The following is an 18,855-nucleotide window of genomic DNA, read 5'->3' as shown; positions in this document are numbered from 1 at the left end:
TTGCATCTCATTTGGAAACCAAGGACCCAGAGTCTGGAGGAAGAATGGAGAGGCACACACTGCAAGATGCTTGAAGTCCAGTGTGAAGTTTCCACAGTCTGTGTTGATTTGGGGAGCCATGTCATCTGCTGGTGTTGGTCCACTGTGCTTCATTAAGTCCAGGGTCAACGCAGCCATCTACCAGAAGATTTTGGAGCACTTCATGCTTCCTTCCGCAGACGAACTTTATGGGGATGACGACTTCATTTTCCAGCAGGACTTGGCACCTGCCCACACTGCCAAAAGTACCAAAACCTGGTTCAATGACCATGGGATTACTGTGCTTGATTGGCCAGCAAACTCGCCTGACCTGAACCCCATAGAGAATCTATGGGGCATTGCCAAGAGAAAGATGAGAGACATGAGACCGAACAATGCAGAAGAGCTGAAGGCTACTATTGAAGCATCCTGGTCTTTCATAACACCTCAGCAGTGCCACAGGCTGATAGCATCCATGCCATGCCACATTGAGGCAGTAATTGATGCAGAAGGGGCCCAAACCAAGTACTGAGTACATATGCATGCTTATACTTTTCAGAGGTCCGATATTGTTCTATGTACAATCCTTGTTTTATTGATTTCATGTAATATTCTAATTTACTGAGATTGTGAATTTGGGGTTTTCATGAGCTGTAAGCCATAATCATCAAAAGTATGACAAATCAAGGCTTGAACTATCTCACTTTGCATGAAATGAGTCTATCTCATATATTAGTTTCATCTTTTAAGTTGCATTACTGAAATAAATGAACTTTTGGATGATATTCTAATTTTTCAAGTTTCACCTGTATTGGTCATGTTTCACTTTTCCACTTTAAAATAAAATAAATCTGGACATTTGTTTTCTGGTACAATATAAATATCTTCAGCTTATTTTCTCTGTAAATTCCTGAGTTCTTTGGCCCATTTAAATTGTAATAGGTGCCGCTGAGAGGCAAATGGAAATCAAGAACATTCTTATCTTGTCTAGTTCTTGGCGTAGGCTATACAGTTATCAGAAATATTTCAGCTCTTAAGGCAGATGTGAATTGATATTAGAAAGAATCTCTATTAGCTCTACCAAAGAATGCCTAGTGTTTTCTGCTACTGTTTATTCTAGGGACTTTAGAAAAATATTGGAGGATGGTCACTAATTATCAAAGTTTGTAGGATCCAAACATTGATCTTTCAACAGCTTCTTTTAGAGCAGTGGTTCTCAACCTTCCTAATGCCGCGACCCTTTAATACAGTTCCTCATGTTGTGGTGACCCCCAACCATAAAATTATTCCTAAAACCATTGAAAATATGTGTTTTCCGATGGTCTTAGGTGACCCCTGTGAAAGGATCATTCGACCCCCAAAGGGGTCGCGACCCACAGGTTGAGAACCACTGTTTTAGAGACTATGGAATACATATCTCTTGATATATTTTCACATGTTTAATCTATTTTACCAGTTTGCCTCTGGCACTTTGTTAACACTCCGGGATAGAGAAAGGTAAAACAACAGATATTTCAGTGTCTGAGAAAAAACTCTTAACAAAGGTTGTATGTTCTAATTTGAGAAATTAACACAGATTACGTAAATTCTTCCTTTTACTGTTATTTTTGCTCCCAAGGTCTGTGTAATATCTTTATTAAACATAAAATCCCTTTGTGTGTACATATGGCAGACTGCAACAGGAAAACAACATGCAATCCTTAGTTCATTCAGACTTTTTCCTGTGCTAAAATCGTGTATCATTGCTTTTAATTTCATCCAAAAATAAAGTAAGAAATACAGCAATGAATAGATATCTATTAATAATGGTCTAATCAGAAGCTATAATTAAATTCAGAAATGCATAATAGTAAACTAATACCCTGCTATTAAAAGTAGATGAATATTTGAGACAATAGTCCAAAATGCAAATAATCATGAAAAGAGTTTTCTAAATCATGATAAAATTATAGCCAAAGTGCTCAAACAGAAAGAAGAGTGTAATTAGAATAAGCAAAAAATGAACAGAAATTCAAGGTAATTATTTTTATAATCGTAAGTATTTTCACAAATCACTGTTTGTATCTTATATTGTACCAGATACCCCCAAACTTTCTAAGACCTTAATGTCTCACTAATTTTTTTCATGGCACCCATAGCAGTTCTCAAACTATGTGTCCTGAGACAGTTAGGACACCATCATTTATTCGGAAATCAGAACTATGGTTTGCAGTTAATTACTGTAGCTCATCAGGAATATTTATTCTTTTTGAGTTTATTAAAATAAATATTTCATTAATTAACTTGGTTGGCTAGTTTTGTAGCCTATGATAATTCTTATAGATGGTTCATATATTGCTGTTATATGGCGATCATAATGGGCACTTCCAGAGGTTTGCTTTTACTCCAGCTTTTTATAATAATGAAAACACATAGGTAAGAATGTTGTAAATATTTTAATCTCATTTAATCTCTTGCAAAGTAGTTAATGATCTTATGAGAGAAATGACATGAATAACATGTCATAAACTGAAAGAGCTTTGGCAAATTCATTAGTTGGGATATGTAAGAAAAGTATCAAGGTTAATTATAACTTGTTACTCTCAAAGTGGGCCCTTCCTTTCCCTTTCCATACATATATAATTAAATTTTTCTCTTGTCTCTGTCTTGCCAGTTTTCTTGCTTGATTTAATTTGCCATTAGGAAGGAAACACAGAGTAATTTGTAACCAAAAGAAATCCCATCCCCAAAAAGTATGTGCATAACAACAACAATAACACCAAAAATCTAATATAGAGTTTATTAAATAGTGTGACTAGACTTAGGACAATATATTCAATTTAGCTGATCATCTATTATATCTGAATGGAATTTTATACATGCCTGTTTTATGTAAAATGAGAGTTTATAAGTACACAAAAGTATAAAGACAGATGGTTTCTGTTTCCTCCAAAGTTTACTAAACTGAAATTTATTATATCAAGGTTTGCTGTATTACGAAACAGCTTTAACAAAGCTAACCAGCTTGATTTTAAAATAAAAAATTCTCCACTAATTATTCTTGGTAATTCTTAATATTCATCTTATATATTGATATATACTGCTGTATTTTCATCACATATTTTTAACCTAAATAACTTTTCGCCTATAACTTTCTCCATCTTGTTTGCTCATTTTTGTTAATATAATATTTGTAATTTTTCAAATCTTCCAAGAATCATATGGTAAAATAGTATCTTTTTGGTGTGTGTGTGTGTGTGTGTGTGTGTGTGTGTGTGTTACCATAAAGTTACTTAGCAAAGGATGGCAGTTTTGTTTGTTGATTTTTATAAAAATGAAATCATAGTGATTGTACATTCCATGAATGTCAAATCCATCTATGATGATTGAGTCTGCAGTGAATGCATTCTAGAAATCATTTGACTAGAAAAGCACTCATAAAATATTGCATACATAAATTAGTAACACACCCACTGGCTCATAGTACTGAGAGAAGCAAAATTAGGCAAGCGTAATTTCCTAAAGAAAATAGAACTATTTTAAACAGGATGCATGTGGCCTTTTGTTCTTTCTAATCACCAGGGTGCACATCTAAATTCAATTTATTCCAAATTGGTTTCTTGTCAAATTGGGGGGTGGAGAGGAAAGCCAGTATGATGTGTTCATTACAGGTGTTTCCAGATGAATGTGATAAATAAATAAATAATTAAAATATACATTAATCCAGAAATTAAAACTGATAAGGAAAATAATTTCCTTTGGAGTTAAATGGGATTCTTTATTAAAAATTACATACTTGGAGATAAACTGAAATAATCTTGTTCTATGGATTTTTCCATATGCTTGCCTGACATTGATTTCAACTAATTTTGTATTTAAAATGTTTTGATGTATAAATTAGGGGACATTTAAATTTTTGGCATACCCTCCCCCAAAGCTGTAGGATAGTAAGCTTAAAACATGGTATGTTTATCCTGCATTGTTAGCCACACTGGCTACGTATAACATACCATATTTTTCAGATTATAAGATGCAAATTAGTTTTTGGGAAGGAAAACAAGAAAAAAAAATCTGCCTCTGCTTACCAGAATCCCATCAGTATTCATCTGGCTAGCATCCTTGCAGCAAACAGCAAGCAGCCTGGTCAGTTTCAGCACGTTATCGCAGCACAAGCAGCTGATTGGTAGTTGGATTGGCCTGTTGCAATACCACAAATCAGCTGTTCCAGGCTGCGGGGATTGCCACAGCCCATCGCCGCCTCCATGCGTTGCATTTTTGGCCTCCGCCCTCTCCGTTTTAGACCCGTTCCAGGCTGCCAGGATCGTCACAGCACATAGCCGCTGATCGCTACCTCTGCGCGTCATGTTTTCAGCCTCCATGCATCACGTTCTTGGCATGTTCCAGGCGGCGGGTGTGCGGAGGCTGAAAAGGTAACATGTGGAGGCAGCAATGTGCTGTGGTGATCCCCGCAGCCTGGAACCGGTAAAAAATGGAGCATGTGGAGGCCAAAAACAGCCAAAGGGTGGGGGCTGGCGGATGGGTGGTGCTTCAGCAACATTTTCTGTATAAGATGCACAGACATTTTCATCCACTTTTAAGGTGGGGGGGAGAGTGCATCTTATACTCTGAAAAATATGATAATCTGTGAGTGCTGGTTCAGGGTTTCCAGAGCAGGTCCAAGAGTTTACCTGTAGCTGGCTGTCCAGGATGAACATGTCATGCATTTTATGAACTCTGTGCTCATTTCAGCATCACTGCAAACATGAAAATAAAAACTGGGTGTTTAATATTTCCTGGTTTTGAAATGTGGCAAATCGTATCTTGTTTTGGAAAAAATATAATAAGCCAATCTTTTTTCTTCCTCAGAGGTGGCTGGATCCAAACAAGCCAATTAGGAAACAGTTGAAAAGTGAGCAAAATATTTTATCTACTTTGAATAAAAATCATCAGTTAATTTAGGTAAAACTCTAAGTAAGCTAAAATATTAAATTATAATCAAATGTTTTGGTTCATTTTAGGAGGATCACCCCACAATTTGAACTTCAGAGTCAAATTTTTTGTAAGCGATCCTAATAAGCTTCAAGAAGAATATACACGGTATCTGTCTTTTTTATTTTAATCAGTTACCTCTTTGTTTTTATTATGTAAAACATGCTGTTGGTGTTAAATTTGCATATGTTTGATTTTATAGAAGGCATTACGTAAGATGGTACGTAAGTACTTCAGCTTCAGAGAGTCCTAGAAGAATCCAGTTTTCTGGATCTTTTGCAGTCATTCTTGAGTGGGCGGTTCTAATTTGTGAGCATGGGGCAAGTAGGGCTGCATCCATGGTTGTTGCAATTTGGTTCAATGCGAAATCCATAATTCTCTTCTCCATGCTATTTAGTACCTACATGAAACCCTTAGGTAGGTTGTGTGTCAGTTCAGAGTAATGATGAAAATGAATTGTATATATATTCATCTCAAGTTAAACTGGGTGCTATCAAAGTTCTGACTCAGTGTCTGGAGATTGTCGGGGCCTGTTTGTCAGATCTGGCTTGATTTCAGTTCCACTGTTTACTTTAGATAGGGTTCCACTGGCCCTAAAGGAGCATGCCTGTGAGTTGGGGTTTCTTTGAATTCAGGCTTCTGCCGGTACAGCAGGTTGAACTATGGACACAAGGACCTTTCCAAGGTTTCACTGATAGGCCAGTTGCAGGTCTTTGGAGACAAGGAGGCATTTTCAACAGTCAGTCAACATTCTTCACTCTCAAATCGGACTAAAGCAATGCATTCCATGTGGGTCCTTCCTTACATGATTATAGGAGATACAAAGTGCTAGCTTTTATCTTTAAAATCTACATGACTTGGTTCTTTGGTACTTACAGGCCCTTTCTTTGCAAAAATCAGGCCACCACATTCATGCTGAGTGGGGAGTATACTGAAGTATACTGTGCTGAGTGTTCCCACTGACATAAAGAGAGGACTGTGGGAGTCCAACCACATGCTGAATCTTTTATGTAGAAAAGTACATAATTCCTTGTGTAAATATATAAGTATGTAGTAAATATTCTGAACAGCTTATTCATAATCACGTATTCAAATTATTCATAAACATATATTCAATTTATATGAAGTCTTCAATGTATTGATGCAAACTATTGCCTTTTATCTTTAATAAAAGTTCAATATAAGTCAAAACATTTTTTATGAATCCTCACTCTCAGTTCATGAATGGAAGCAAGACATTATCAGAGATGCAGAGAATATTAAAGCACCAGATTTAATGCATATGCATCCCAATAGCAGTTTATCTGAAACCTGATTTGATTATTTTTAAAATGTGTATTAATTAAACGAGTGGTTGTAAATATTGATGATAGACCAGTATCATATTTCTCTGACTGATTAAAAATTATCCAGTTTCAGACATGGAAGAAATAGGAAATGGAGCTAACAACGTGAGATTGCCTAATAATTTCATTAGATTACAGATCTTCACCTCAATCTTTCGCATTAGTTGATTTATTTATTTTAGTATAATAATAAAAAGAAATTGGCTTTAATTTTGTTTTGTTTTACAAGCCAAAATAAAGGCATTTCATAAAATGCAGATGTCAAAGTCAAAAGACATCTTAATTTTGTTAGATAATAATATAATAGTAAGTTTCTCAACCTGTTGTTCTTGTTTACTTTTTCTTTAAGGTACCAGTATTTTTTGCAAATTAAACAAGATATTCTTACTGGAAGGTAAGATTTGTTTGTTTTACAAACTTGAGTGTCTTGTGATTCAGGGCAGGGATGGGCAGCATTCATTAAACACCATGACATAATGCATATAATCATGTATGCATTCTGTGAAAAATTTAAAATGTGTACTAGAATATTGTGATGGGACATCACATTTTATAATGAATTCAGAATTATACTAAATTGAGTTTAAATGCTAAAATGTTCTTACCTGTCTGCTAATATTCCTGTACTTCCAATTCCCAACAGGATGTAGAATTTCTATTCCTTCCAGGTAGAGAATATGTTCTATAAAAAGTGACCATGTTTATTTTGAATGACATGTTGGATTCTGAGATATTGTTCATTTACATTTACCTCTTCTTGAGTTGCCAACTACAAAACACAAATTCTGATTTCACATGTTAATAGACTTGGAGATCTTGACAGTCTTTATCAGGCTAGGATATAAAACCATGGTTCATAATTTATAAGGTAAAGGTAAAGGTTCCCCTCTCACATATGTGCTAGTCGTTCCCGACTCTAGGGGGCAGTGCTCCGTTTCAAAGCCGAAGAGTCAGCACTGTCCGAAGACTTCTCCGTGGCCATGTGGCCGGCATGACAAAACACCAAACGTGCATCTTAATTTATAAATCCTGGTTTATCTGGGTGTCAGGCTATCTGGTTTTGATATTAATAAGCAAAATTTCCTTTTTTTATGGTTGTAATAAGAGTAACACAACCAATGTTAGGCTGCATCAATATTCAGCTTGAACATAGGAAACCAATATTATCCAGAATCCTGGCTTAGTATTTTGATATGTCTATACAGATAGTCCTCTGTATAGGACTCTTAATGACTGCCCTGTTTAGTGACCATTTAAAATTACAATGTGCTGAAAAACTTTATAATTGATCCTCAACCTTATGTTACAGTGTCCCCATGTGATTACCATTCGGTAATCATTCTTTGCAACCAATGCACATTTACAACCATCGCAGTTTCCCACAGTTATATGATTGCTATTTGTGAAATTCACAGCTGGCTTCTGACAAACAAAGTCAATAAAGAAACCAGTAAAATCACATGATGACTCACTTAGTGACCACAGGTGATTCACTTAACAACCACAGTGGAACCGATTTTGTAAATTCTATGTGGTCATGTGATATTTCACTGAATGGTTGCCCGGTTTAACGATAGAGCTGATGGTCCCAATTGTGGTTATTAAATGAGGAATACCTGCACATATCAGTTTATTCACATCCAGAATAATTAAATGAATACTTTTAATCATTTAAATATCAATTGATAGGCATATTTTTATCTTTAAAAATAGGAAAGTATATCATGATTCAGCTCATGAAAGATATGTGTTCTGTACAAAGTTTTCGTAAGGAAATATATCCACACAGTTCAATAGGTTTGCCTAATTTAAATAAATTGATAAAACAGTTTGGATTTAAATATTATAGTTCATAGTGGAAACTTTTAGGTTTTGTTTTTTACCTTTTACAGATTGCCCTGTCCTTATAATACTGCTGTACTCTTGGCTTCCTATGCTGTTCAGTGTAAGTACATACGTAAGTGTTTAAATTGAGAACATACTGGTTAATGGTAACATTATGCCTTGAATAAAGTAACATTATGCCTTGAATGAATTCTGGTTGATTTCTTTGCTGACCCATTTTTTATTTTCTTGGCTATCCACAGTATTTTCAAGAGTCTTCTTCAATATCAAAGTTCAAAAGCATCATCCCTTTTCTATCCTGCTTCTTCAAAGTAAATTTTCAATTACATAGAGTGCCACAAAGAAAATTAGTTTGCATTAATTTATATTTACATTTAATCTTAGTCTTTTTTTTTTTTTACTGTGAATGTCATTAGCATAACACAGGTTATTTATGTTTCATCCAGGAGATGGTCTGGAATTCTCAATTTTCTAAATATTTTCTACAGCATGACATGACAAACACAATTAAAGGACCCTTTTTAAATCAATTAAGTACACATTGACTTATTTTGGTATTCTTTGGCTTTCTCAATGTCCTGCGTGCATTTCTCATGTCCCTTAGCCTTTTCTAAATCTAGCTTGAACATCTGGCCTATTTCTTTTCCTGGAATATACCAGGACTCTAATCTGCGTTGGATGATCCTAAACATTATTTTACTAGCATGTGAAATTAAGGATAGTGTACTGTAGTCTGCAGATTCTGCTAAAACCTTTTCTTTGCAATTAGTATGTAGATCAGTACCTTCCAGTTCGTTAGATACTGGAGTTTTTTCTTCCAGATTTGCTACCACAGATTAGTTAGAACCATTATTTAGTTTTCTTCTGTTGTTTCATGTATTTCTGTAGATATTCCATCAATGTAATGGATGGTTCTGACTGGTTCTGGCCAGAGTGCTGATCTAACTTCATCTTCTAGTACTAGATGTTCTTGTAAGTAGGAGTATCTTCTATGGCATCTGCGATGTTAAAATCTCTATTGTACATAGTTTCAGTGTATTCTTTCCATCTTTTTTTTTTTATCTTCTTTGGAACAGTTACTATCTGTTCCTCTATTGAAGTGAGCTGCAATTCACAAAAGCTTGCAACTTGAAATAAAAAATTTAGTTAGAAAAAGTCCTACCAGTCTCCTTCTGATCCTTTGCCATCATCAACTAAACATAGTTTTTCTCGTAAAGAACTGTCTATTGGTGTCCTTTAGTGTACTATTTTGAAGTTGGAACTCATTTCTCATTTTGGGGATTTTTTTGGAAGACTTACCCCATTTTTACATGTCCGTTTCCATTTTCATTTACAGTTTTGTCTCTTCTAACAGCTATTTAAAATTCTTCATTGTCTGTTCCTGTGATTATGGGGGGGAGTGTTACTTTATCTCTTCTCTTTTTTGCAATTTTCACTCTTTGGTCTGACATACAATTTGCTTTCTTCTGTTTCTTGATCTTTGGCAATCTGTTTACACATTCATTCTTAACAAATTCTTTAAGTTTATTCCTTAGTGCCTCTGAACCCTTATCAATGAGGTCCAAAGCTTCAAAGCTTTCCTAATGTTCTCCTTAAAAATGGTGTGTATGTGCTCAAGGTCATATAATGGAAACTGCTTGGCTTTTTTCTTCCACTTTACCTTAACTGGGAAATTGCATATGAGCAATATCTAATCTGTTCTACAGTTGGTCCTGCCCGTATCTTTGTTGTTAATAATTGAGCTCTTCCACCTCCTTCTGCCAATAATATAGTCAATCTGATTTCTATGTACTTCATCTGGGAAATAACATATATGAAAAGTGTTGCTTTAAAGTTTGTGAACTCTTGAATTTTTAATATTTCTGCATAAAAGTGGCCTAAAACACAATCTGATTGTATAAGTCTTAAAATTAGATAAAGAGAATCCAATTAAATAAATGAACCATAAATATTATACTTGCTCATTTATTCATTGAGGAAAATGATCCAAAGCTACTATTTGTGTGCGGCAAAAGTAGGTGAACCTTTAGAATTATCAGTTAATTTGAAGGGGAAATTAGAATCAAATGTATCAATCATTGGAATGATTATCAGATGTGAATGTGGAAGGTCCAGCATTCTTTAAAGAACACAACTCTGGGTATTCACTATTAAAGTCTGATCTTCATAGGCATGTGAAAGTGTATCATGGCTCGAACAAAGGAGATTTCTGAGGACTTCTGAAAAACAGTTATTGATGTCCAGCTGGCTGGAAAAGGTTACAAAACTACTTTTGAAGAGTTGGACTCCATCAATCCACTACCAGGAAGATTGTGTACAAATGGTAGCAATTCAACACTTTTGTTACCTTCCCCAGGAGTGGTCAACTAGTCAAGATCACACCAAGAGTAAGGCATGTAATACTCTGGGAGGTCTCAAAAACCCCTAGGGCAATATCTTAAGAAGCTAAAGACCTGCCTTGCATTGGCAAATGATACTGTTCATGAAACCACCATCAAAAGAACATTGAACAGTAATGGTGTGCATGACAGTATTGCAAGGAGAAAGCCACTACTCTCAAAAAAATAACATTGCTTCCTGTCTACAGTTTGTGAAAGATCATAAGGCTATTGGAAAAATGTTCGATGGATGGATGAGATCAAAAGAGAATTCTCTTGCTTGAATGAAAAGTGTTGTTTGGCAAAGGGCAAATACTAGATTTCAGTATAAGAACCTTATCCCTTCTGTGAAATTTGGCTTGGACGTGCTTGCTTTCTCTGGACCAGGATGACTTGCCATCATTGATGGACCTATGAACTAGACATCCATGAACTGAAGCTCAAGAGAAAGTGGGTCATGCAACAATACAATGACCTAAAATACAAAGTAGTACAGCTAAGAATGATTAATGCTAAAGTAAAAATTAATGTTTTGGAATGGGCAATTCTATAGAAATGTTATGGAAGGAAGGTAGTTCCTGTGTGGAAACTTTCCAGCATCCCTGAGTTGAAGCTATTCTGTAAGAGAAATGGGCTACAATTCCTCCAAGCCAATGTGCAGGATTGATCAACAGTCATTAGATACATTTAGTTGCAGTTATTGCTGCCCAAGGAGGACACTTCGCTTACTGAAAGCAGAGGTTCATATACTTTTGCCACATATGTAGTACAAATCCATTGACAGTCACTGATATATGTCACAAGTTTCTTATTTCTGTCATAGGGCTTTCGGATACTGTGTTCTTTTTAATATTTAAAAAAAGTTTAAAGGTGAACAATGCATACTTCAACTTCAGATTGTGGCACATAATTTTGAGATTTGTTGTATGAGTTTAATCTTATCTAACTGTGTCTATACTTACTTATTTAGACTTATATAAAAACTTTCAATATAGAAGAAAACACAGTTTAAAAATCTGGAATATTAGAATGTTATTGGACCAATATATTTCTTGTGAGAACAGTTGCACTAGTTCAGTGATGGTGAACCTGACTTGTATGTCAAAGGTGATACAACATGACATTTTAGGTGACACGTCAGCTTTCAACGCCTGACAACAATTAATCTCTAAAGCATGCCCTGTACTTGTGTGAGTTTTGATGGCAGCAGAGAATGGCATGTGTTCTCGCATAGCCTCTGGAATTTGCACAAGAACAGGGTGTGCTTTCACACAGTTTTTGGAGCCTGCAGAGGCCATGGAAGAGCTTTCTCTGAAGTTTCCAGACGAAAGACCTTGTGCAACTCAGAGGAGCCCTGGGTAGGCCACAGGGGTCTGCAAACAGAAAGAGAAAATTGCTTGAAGGTAAATGGCACATGGCAGATCCTGGGTAGCATCTGGGGGAATGATATGAAGCAGGCTTTTTGAGTGGCAGCAGTGAATTAGGGCTGACGTCAAAGTCTGGGCCTTTATTTAAGGCCCAGCTCAGCTCTAACACATTGAGGATACTGTTCAGGGTGGCCTAGATGGAGGCTGGAAAATAGAGAATTGTTTCTCATTTGTTTGGGGTGGGGGGGTTAATATGTCAGCATAATCAAGTTGAGCATTTTTTTTTAAAATTTTGACATTCCAAGCCCAAAAGGTTTGCCATCATTGCATTAGTACACAGAAACATACATTATTTTTTATAACAGTCTAAAAGAAGTTATTTAAAAACAAGTCTAAGAACATTGTATGCAGCTCAGCATTTCTTTGAAGTGTTATTTGCAGTAACTGCCACTCCCAGGGAGGCACGTAGCTTTATAAATTGAACTGTAGCTTATCTCTTTGAAATTGGGTGTTGTTCAAAGAATAGGTTTTAGGGGCACCTACCAATGCAATTTTGTCTATATTACTATTATTATTATTATTATTATTATTATTATTATTATTATTATTATTATTATTTATTAGATTTCTATACCGCCCTACTCCCGAAGGACTCAGGGCGGTGCACAGCCAGACAATAAAAACACATACAATACAAAATTTAAAAAATAGAATAAAATCAAATTAAATAATTTTGGCCCCGACAAATTTAAAACCCCAAACTTTTAAAACCAATTTAAAATTGAATATATAAATACTAAAAGATAATTAAAATTTTAAAAATCTTTTATAAAAGAGGGGGAAAATTAGGCCAGGCCGGCCTGGTGAAATAGTAAGGTCTTTAAGGCGCAGCGGAAGGTGCGCAGATCCGGGATCCTCCGTATCTCTGGGGGGAGCTCGTTCCAGATAGTAGGTGCCCCCACAGAGAAGGCTCTCCCCCTGGGGGCCGCCAGTCGGCATTGTTTGGCTGACGGCACCCGGAGGAGCCCCTCTCTATGGGAGCGTACCGGCCGGTGGGAGGCTATTGGTGGTAGTAGGCGGTCCCGCAAGTACCCGGGTCCTAAGCCATGGAGCGCTTTAAAGGTGGTAACCAAAACCTTGAAGCGCACCCGGAAGACCACCGGGAGCCAGTGCAGCTCGCGCAGGAGAGGTGTTACATGGGAACGCCATGTCGCTCCCATTACCACCCGCGCGGCCGCACTCTGCGCCAGTTGGAGCCTCCGGGTGCTCCTCAAGGGGAGCCCCATGTAGAGAGCGTTGCAATAGTCCAGGCGGGAGGTGACAAGGGCATGAGTGACCGTGCGTAAAGAGTCCCGATCCAGAAAGGGACGCAACTGGCGAATCAGGCGAACCTGATGAAAAATCCTCCCGGTCACGGCCGTCAAGTGCTCTTCTAAAGACAGCCGTGAATCCAGGAGGACGCCCAAGTTGCGAGCCCTCTCCGTGGGGGCCAATGATTCGCCCCCAATAGTCAGTGATGGCGTCAACTGACGATATCGGGACGTCGGAAACCACAGCCACTCAGTCTTGGATGGGTTGAGCCTGAGCCTGTTCCTCCCCATCCAGATCCGTACGGCCTCCAGGCACCGGGACATCACTTCAAGGGCATCGTTGGGGTGATCCGGGGTGGAGATGTACAGCTGGGTGTCGTCAGCGTACTGATGGTACTCCACCCCGAAACCACGGATGATCTCGCCCAGCGGCTTCACATAAATGTTGAACAGGAGAGGCGAGAGGACCGACCCTTGCGGCACCCCACATATGAGGGGCCTCGGGGTCGACCTCTGTCCCCCTGTCAACACAGACTGCGACCGGTCAGAGAGAAAGGAGGAGAACCACCGCAACACAGTGCCTCCCACCCCCAACTCTTCCAACCGGTGCAGCATGATACCATGGTCGATGGTATCAAAAGCCGCTGAGAGATCTAACAGGACCAGGACAGAGGAGCACCCCCTGTCCCGAGCCCTCCAGAGATCATCAACCAACGCGACCAATGCCGTTTCCGTGCTGTACCCGGGCCTGAAGCCCGACTGGAACGGATCCAGATACGTCGTTTCATCCAGGTGCTGGGGGAGCTGTTGCGCGACCACACTCTCAACAACCTTCGCAACAAAGCGAAGATTGGAGACCGGACGATAATTTACCAACATTGCCGGGTCCAGGGAAGGCTTCTTGAGGAGAGGCCTCACCACCGCCTCTTTCAAGGCGGCGGGAAAGTCACCCTCACTCAGCGAAGCGTTTATAATCCCCTGGAGCCAGCCTCATGTCACTTCCCGGGAAGCCAGTACTAACCAGGAAGGACACGGGTCCAATAAACAAGTGGTCACGTTCAGTCTACCCAGAATCCTGTCCACGTCCTCAGGGGTCACAGGATCAAACTCATCCCAGATAACATTCTCAAGACCTGCCCCTGTCTCTCCCCCTGAGACTACCCAGTCGGAGTCCAAATCTTCCCGAATCTGAGTGATTTTGTCATACAGATACTGAACAAAATCCTCGGCTCTACCCTCCAAGGGGTCCTCCCGCGCTTCCTGGTGGAGCAGGGAGCGGGTCACCCTAAAGAGGGCGGCCGGGCGATTATCTGATGACGCAATAAGAGCAGCAAAATAACTACATTTCGCTGCTTTTATCGCCACTAAGTAATTCCTAATGTGGGATCTTACTAGTGTCCGGTCAGATTCAAGAAGACTGGCCCTCCAACTACTCTCTAGGCGTCTTTTCCGGCGCTTCAAGTCCCTCAGCTCCTCGGTAAACCAAGGAGCCAATTGAGATCGGCGCCGGGTCAGAGGCCGCAAAGGCACGACCCGATCCAGAGCACCAGCAGCCGCCCTATCCCAGGCGGCCACCAGGTCTCCAGTCGAGGCGTGTGCCAGAACCTCAGGAAATGGCCCAAGCTCCGTCTGGAATCTGTCAGGTTCCATCAGGCACCTGGGGCGGAACCATCTGACCGGCTCCGCCTCCCTGCGGCGGGGTGCAGCGGTTCTATAGTGGACAATGCACATAAATACACATTTTTCCAAAAATATTTAATACTGTTCAGTGTTGCTTATAGAAATACAGATAGTTCTTGATTTATGACCATAATTGAGCCCAAAACGTCTGTTGCTAAGCAAGACAGTTAAGTGGATTTTGCTCCATTTTATGACCTTCCTTGCCACAGTTGTTAAATGAACTTGTTTAAGTTAGTAACATGGTTGTTAAATGAATCTAGCCTCCCCATTGACTTTACTTGTCAGAAGGTCGCAAAGGGGGATCACATGACCCCAGCACACTGTGACTATCATAATTTGTCATAATAATAAGTTGCCAAGCATCTGAATTTTGATCACATGACCATGAGGATGCTGCTAGTGTAAAAACTGGTCATAGGTCACTTTTTTCAGTGCTGTTGTAACTTCAAACAGTCACTAAACAAACTGTTGTAAGTCAAGAACTAACTGTACTGTCAACAGATATTTAATATTAGATTGGTACTAGTATGTCAAATAATTCAATCGAATTATATATGTGATTCAATGAAAAATATTTTGAGGGCTATTCATATGGAATTCATAGGACTTGCTTTCAAGCAAACTTGCACCAGATGGTTGAAGTTTTTCTGGCACTAATATTCAAGAAATGATTCATGTATATTCGTCTTTATAGGACAACATTCAAATTGATTCATTTGTGGAAAGATCTGAGGAGATAAACTGTTTTTATTTCCATATCTTCTGTTTGTTCTGCAAGTTGTTGAAACAGGCTTGCTGTTATATAAATAGCTTATTTTAACTTTCAGCTGAACTGGGAGACTACAACCTTACAGATAACTTCCCGGGCTACCTCTCAGATTACTCTTTCATCCCTGGCCAGCCTCAAGACTTTGAAAAAGAAATATCCAAACTACATCAGCAACATATGTAAGCATGACAAAAATATAAAGTTATAATAAAAAAAATGACATGATTGATTCTCTGCCTGCAGAACTATTAGGTGTGTGCAGATCAAAAGTAGCCGTCTGAATTATAACCTACCTTTTTCCATGGTGTGCTATTTACTTCTTATGAAGAAATAAAGCATTTAAAGCAAACATATAATTGCAAACCCATAAAAAAGAGATTTTGTGAAAGAGCACACCCTTACCCTTAAGGGTTTGATACTATATTTATGTTGAGTTCCTGCTAACAGGAACTATTAAATAAGGTATGCAAAAATACACTTTTGCAATCAACCATTTCTGTACAATACTGAAACTGCATTCTTCCATATTTCATGCAGAAAGTTTTGTTTTTAGGCAAGGGTTTACCGGTAGATTTTACAAGCATTTTAAAAGAATTTAAAGTTTGCTTATTTTTGCCTCCATATAGAGGTTTGTCTCCAGCTGAAGCAGAGTTCAGTTATCTCAGTACTGCCCGAACCTTAGAACTCTATGGAGTTGAACTGCACTATGCAAGGGTAGGTTTGAATTAATTTCTACTATTTTAGTGGGTATCATCTGTAAACTTGTTTTGTATGGATTATCAATTTTAAATACATTTAAGTATTCAGAATAAATGAGCATGAATTAAAGTGTATAAAGTGATGTATTCAAAATTTAATCCAATTATGTTTTGTTTTATATAACCCATGCAATTAAAGCTTTTAATAAAAATTCTGAACTACAAACCTGGCTTGTGAAGTAGTTAGTATTTTAAAAGGCTGCAATTCGGTCTACCTTTACATACAGTCAAGTCCAGAAATATTGGGACATTGACACAATTCTAACATCTTTGGCTCTATACACCACCACAATGGAGTTGGAATGAAATAAACACAATGTGTGTTAACTGCAGACTGTCAGCTTTAATTTGAGGGTATGTACATCCAAGTCAGGTGAACAGTGTAGGACTTACAGCATATATGCCTCCCACTTGTTAAGGGACCAAAAGTAATGGGACAGAATAATAATCATAAATCAAACTTTCCCTTCTTAATACTTGGTTGCAAATCCTTTGCAGTCAATCACAGCCTGAAGTCTGGAACGCATAGACATCACCAGACGCTGGGTTTCATCCCTGGTGATGCTCTGCCAGGCCTCTACTGCAACTGTCTTCAGTTCCTGCTTGTTCTTGGGGCATTTTCCCTTCAGTTTTGTCTTCAGCAAGTGAAATGCATGCTCAGTGGGATTCAGGTCAGGTGATTGACTTGGCCATTGCATAACATTCCACTTCAGTCCCTTCAAAAACTCTGGTTGCTTTTGGAGTATGCTTTGGGTCATTGTCCATCTGCACTGTGAAGCGCCGTCCAATGAGTTCTGCAGCATTTGGCTGAATGTGAGCAGATAATATTCCCCAAAACACTTCAGAATTCATCCTGCTGCTTTTGTCAGCAGTCACATCATCAATAAATACAAGAGAACCAGTTCCATTTGCAGCCATACATGCCCACGCCATGACACTACCACCACCATGCTTCACTGATGAGGTGGTATGCTTAGGATCATGAGCAGTTCCTTTCCTTTTCCATTCTCTTCTCTTCCCATCACTCTGGTACAAGTTGATCTTGGTCTCATCTGTCCATAGGATCTTGTTCCAGAACTGTGAAGGCTTTGTTAGATGTTGTTTGGCAAACTCTAATCTGGCCTTCCTGTTTTTGAGGCTCACCAATGGTTTACATCTTGTGGTGAACCCTCTGTATTCACTCTGGTGAAGTCTTCTCTTGATTGTTGACTTTGACACACATACACCTACCTCCTGGAGAGTGTTCTTGATCTGGCCAACTGTTGTGAAGGGTGTTTTCTTCACCAGGGAAAGAATTCTTTGGTCATCCACCACACTTGTTTTCTGTGGTCTCCCAGGTCTTTTGGTGTTGCTGAGCTCACCGGTGCATTCCTTCTTTTTGAGAATGTTTCAAACAGTTGTTTTGGCCACGCCTAATGTTCTTGCTATCTCTCTGATGGGTTTGTTTTGTTTCTTCAGCCTAATGATGGCTTGCTTCACTGATAGTGACAGCTCTTTGGATCTCATCTTGAGAGTTTACAGCAACAGATTCTAAATGCAAATAGCACACTTGAAATGAACTCTGGGCCTTTTATCTGCACATTGTAATTGGGGTAATGAAGGAATATCACACACCTGGCCATGGAACAGCTGAGAAGCCAATTGTCCCATTACTTTTGGTCCCTTAACAAGTGGAAGGCACATATACAAACTACTGTAAGTCCTACATCGTTCACCTGAGTTGGATGTACATACCCTCAAATTAAAGCTGACAGTCTGCAGTTAAAACACATGGTGTTTGTTTCATTCCAACTCCATTGTGGTGGTGTATAGAGCCAAAGATGTTAGAATTATGTCGATGTCCCAATATTTCTGGACCTGACTGTATGAGTAAATATTAACTGCTTCTAAATTGCATTCAAAGATGTTGTTTTCACGTGGTGTGCTTAAAAAATTGTATTGATGGAAAATAACTTGATTCTCTTAATTTTCATGAGGCACCTTATAACAATTTAAATTCATAACTTGTTAAAATTTAAAAAAAAAAGTTCGTAGTAGCAAGTAAGTAGTAGCTATAAGTAGCCATTGAGTGCTGAGTTTTGAGTTGTTTCCTCTCTTCCTCTTTTCTGCACTTGATGAGCCAGTTATATCGAAAAGAATTTCATTGATTGTAAGAAAGATGAGCTGAGTTAGAGAGGAGCTATCTTATTTGGGTTATCTAGTTTTGGAAATCTAGTTATTGAACTTCGATATTGTTAAATTTTAAATGTCATATATCATATATTTTTAGATTGTTATTTCTGTAACTGTTTGTTTTATCCTTTCCTTTCCTTTCCTTTTTTTTTTTTTTTTGAAAAGGCCTTCGGACTATTCAATAAAAGAACTTACCTTACCTTACCATTGAGTGCTGAGTTTTGAGTTGTTTCCTCTATTCCTC

At 38.4% G+C, this 18,855-nt stretch overlaps 1 protein-coding gene across 4 annotated transcripts in view; it reads left to right on the top strand.

Moving 5' to 3' along the window:
• Positions 1–18,855, top strand: part of PTPN4 (protein tyrosine phosphatase non-receptor type 4) — a 102,802-nt gene that overhangs the window by 46,133 nt on the left and 37,814 nt on the right. Inside the window, exons 4-9 of one of the 4 annotated variants that reach the window (XM_070951451.1) lie at positions 4,864–4,906; positions 5,016–5,094; positions 6,682–6,726; positions 8,225–8,277; positions 15,740–15,860; positions 16,308–16,395. In XM_070951451.1, the coding sequence (XP_070807552.1) occupies positions 4,864–4,906; positions 5,016–5,094; positions 6,682–6,726; positions 8,225–8,277; positions 15,740–15,860; positions 16,308–16,395 (429 nt within the window). Of the gene's footprint in view, positions 1–4,863; positions 4,907–5,015; positions 5,095–6,681; positions 6,727–8,224; positions 8,290–15,739; positions 15,861–16,282; positions 16,396–18,855 lie in introns of those variants that run through there. The other 3 variants (XM_070951367.1, XM_070951523.1, XM_070951606.1) reach the window with 3 other exon arrangements.

The sequence above is a fragment of the Pituophis catenifer genome, unplaced genomic scaffold (assembly GCF_029215685.1).
Source record: "Pituophis catenifer annectens isolate HBS135680 unplaced genomic scaffold, rPitCat1.0.hap2 SCAF_1, whole genome shotgun sequence".
Classification (NCBI taxonomy): Eukaryota; Metazoa; Chordata; class Lepidosauria; order Squamata; family Colubridae; genus Pituophis; species Pituophis catenifer.
The sequence above is the reverse complement of the archived record's forward strand: the minus strand, read 5'-3'. Positions and strand labels throughout refer to the sequence as shown.